The sequence below is a fragment of the Somniosus microcephalus genome, chromosome 8 (assembly GCF_052327205.1).
Source record: "Somniosus microcephalus isolate GS21.2 chromosome 8, FLI_Smic_1.0, whole genome shotgun sequence".
Classification (NCBI taxonomy): domain Eukaryota; kingdom Metazoa; phylum Chordata; class Chondrichthyes; order Squaliformes; family Somniosidae; genus Somniosus; species Somniosus microcephalus.
In genome coordinates, this window is record NC_140994.1 from 8,202,017 (window position 1) to 8,205,328 (window position 3,312).

General features: G+C 44.6%; 1 protein-coding gene across 1 annotated transcript; it reads right to left on the reverse strand.

Annotated features, from left to right (window-relative positions):
• Window positions 1-286: 286 nt before the first annotated feature.
• On the reverse strand, window positions 287-2,583 carry LOC147113285 (uncharacterized). The gene has a single exon (XM_085994185.1). It carries the CDS (start codon window positions 2,216-2,218, stop codon window positions 1,256-1,258), a length of 963 nt encoding a protein of 320 aa, XP_085850311.1. The 5' UTR covers window positions 2,219-2,583; the 3' UTR covers window positions 287-1,255.
• Window positions 2,584-3,312: the final 729 nt, after the last annotated feature.

The window sequence follows — 3,312 nt, forward strand, 5'->3', positions numbered from 1 at the left end:
TCAAAAATCTCATGTGTGAGATGTGAGTTCCGACCTGCCCGAGGGAAGAATATGGCAGACGGACTCGGCATTGTACCTTTAATGAAGTGTTATTGAACAACCTCCTCCCAAACTATTTGCTTCAGTTGTTCCCTCAATTCATTAAATTGTGTGTGTTTTGTCCCTGGATAGTCTCACCTCTTCCTGCAAAATGAAGGGAGTTTTACCTTATTAGTGACATGGCAATGAGAAGCTGTTTGCCCCGAGGTTAACCCACACTGAGGACAGAGCACTTGGTAGAGTCAAATTCAAATTCAAATCGCTTTATTGGCATGATAAGGTACATTTTATGTTGCCAAAGCATCAAAATACATTTATGGTTGAACACATAAACGCAGTTCTATTCATACAGTGTATAAACAGGTATATCCCTGAGTGTATAAATATACATTCGCCTCTTTTCTTAGTTTACTGGTTGTCCCTCTGTTCATGGCAAGCTGTAACATAGTGTGCCGCCAGTGTTACACAGCTTCTCTCCTCCCCCAGTAGGAATGGGAGTTTTTGGTTATCATTCAGATTTCTGAATTCAGGGCATATTTGTGAGAATTTTTGGTAGAAATTCTCCCTGATGCCCTGATATTTTCCACAGGCTGTGAGGAAGTGTCACTCGACAGAAGAGTCCCACTCTCCGCTTCCGCCTCCTCCTGCTTTGTCAGTTCAACCCATTCTGTCCATAGCATCTCACACCCAGCCGGGAAAATAGGACATCTCATTCCCTATCACCTCCAGGGTTAATGAATTGGATGTTTAAAAGTATCTGTGTTACGAAATGTAAAGGGGAATTATGTAGGTTGAAAGCTTTATTCACGAATATTTCCGTTCATTGAAAAATAAATCAATAAAATACACAAACGGAAAAATTCTTACCCACACTCTAGAAATGTAGCTTCTTTCTCAACGATACTGTTCGCACACAATGGCGAAAGTCCTAACATGGAAGAGATGGGCCTTCTGAAAACAGGATCAATGTGTGTGACCACCTCAGGGAGCGAAACCGGTCTATCGGCAGTTAGATGTTCAATAGACATAAATCCACTGTGACATCTCAGTAAAACAGAAAATAGAAAAAGAATCACCTTTTCCCTAATATTCTTTTGAATGCTAATGCATGAAATTATCACAATATATGGCAAACATTCCCAAAAGGTCAAAGAATCAAGTTTAAAATATTGCAGACAGATAGCTGAGAATTGGAGTTGTTTACAGCAGACTGGTGTTACTGAGCACTGTCCGAGCCACACACACATCTGCGGATCTCCTCCGCCTTATCCCGGGTCAGATACACTTTGCGAAATCGTTGACTCTCGTCCATTTCGCAGACGGTAAGGTGTTTGCACTCCAAGGGGACCGGGAACTCGGGCTTTTCATCGGGCAGGTAGAAGGCAAAGCTCATGTACTCCCAGGAGCGACGGTCCGGGTAGCAATCATCGACTCTCCACTGCCCCTCGTCACCCTCCCGCAGCACTCGCACTTCCGAACCTGTAGATTCTGGTCTCCAGGTCCAGTTGGTACCTTCCCGAGAGAGTACTTCAGAAGGGAGTGAAGGGCACCTCTCGAATAGCTGGACACCGGGCGGGTGGACAGCCACAGTGTGCATGATCTCCAGATCATATCGGAAAGTTCCCAACACGCTGAACTCAGGATCTTTCCCCTGACAGACTGTTTTCTGATACTCGGCTATTAGATCATTTACATTGTAGGTGAATTTGAAATTCCCGTAATTGGATTTTTCCAGGAAAGCGGGAGAGCTGACATACTGCTCCAACAGGGAGTCCGCCAAACCTTCCAGATCCCGGGACAGGTTTCCTACCCAATTATACGTTGTCTCCCTGTGTTCCCTCTTCTTTTCCTCCTTTTCCTCTAGTTTCACTTCGGCGTGCCACCACGAGAAACTGACGCTCAGATTTTCTCCTATTTCCTTTCCGTTTGCAAACCTCATGCACTGGTCAGCGAGGATGCCTTTGACGCCTTTCGAGTCAGTGACATGGGTAAGGTTTGTAATAGAGAACCGAGTGCGTTCCCCGTCTTGGAGATCATCAATTTTTACACCAAGTAAAGCGGAGTCTGGGAAAGTGAAGACTCTGCCCCATTCTTTGTGGCTAACGTGTTTCAGGGGGTAGAAGTCTTCAGGTCCACCGAATCCAACCCTAATTCGATACCATTTCTGGTCAGTGTACATGGCTTACTCCAAACGAAGAGGAAGGGAGGGAGTCCGGGTTCTCTGGAGCAAGTCAGCAGCAGACCCAAGAGCAGTCTTTATGTCATTGGAAGAAATGCATGGACTTGTCATATTCCATTCAGACCAATCACTTTCCACCATCACACAGCACGTCAATGAAGACGTCCTTACATGGAAACTTCACACGAACGCAAACCATTTCTACTGAGTTGGAAGGGGCGGTGGCTGTGGCTTTGATAGTCAATAGGGATGGCTGATTATGTGGACTATAATGCTGTAAACAGCTCTACAGGGTGGCCTTGCGAAGGTGTGATTGAAGATTAAAGCGATTTGAAGAGGAACTTATTGGTCTTCAAAACAGGGAATAATAGATACAACACAAGACAACACAATAATCAAACCCGCCTCTGATAGAGGAGACTTGATGGCTCCCGACTCCCTCCATTGTTGCTAACTCCCGCTCCATTGCCCTTACCCCAGTTGCCTGCACTGAGGGGGTGCGGATTATATTCAACAAGATTCAATCTTTTACCCACGGGCTTATACAGTTGATGCGTCTGTTAACCATGAGTTTGTGTCTTTTTAATAGGTGACTTGGTCCCATGGATATTTGCCAATTAACAACACAGCTGTTCTGTGCAATGTTGGTATATAGATGCTGCCCAGCAAGTCGGTCAGCATATATATAAAGGTCAGGTTAAAATTTGGAATATGGAGCCCTTGTCAAACGAGTTTTGGTAAAACCAGAAATGTCATCCTCTTTCCTTTACAGGTGATGGCCGACTTGCTGAGTATATATGAGGATGGGGCGGGAAAGTGGAGTTGGGGTCGATGATCAGCCATGATCTCATTAAACGGCGGGGCAGGCTCGAGTGGCCGAATGGCCGACTCCTGCTCCTATTTATTATATTCTTACGCTCTTACTTCCAGCATTTTATGTTTTTATTTCGATTTCCAGCAATTGATTTGTTTCCCTTTAGCTCCTGATGTTATTATTATTTGCACCAAGTTCTGCACCACCCCGTTTAATGCAGTATTTTTGAAACATATTTTCCTTTTATGTACATTAGGAAATGAAACAACAATCACACGAG

Bases quoted from the DNA above. Each gene is read 5' to 3' on its own strand.
- LOC147113285 (XM_085994185.1), bottom strand. From the start codon at position 2,218: ATGTACACTGACCAGAAATGGTATCGAATTAGGGTTGGATTCGGTGGA.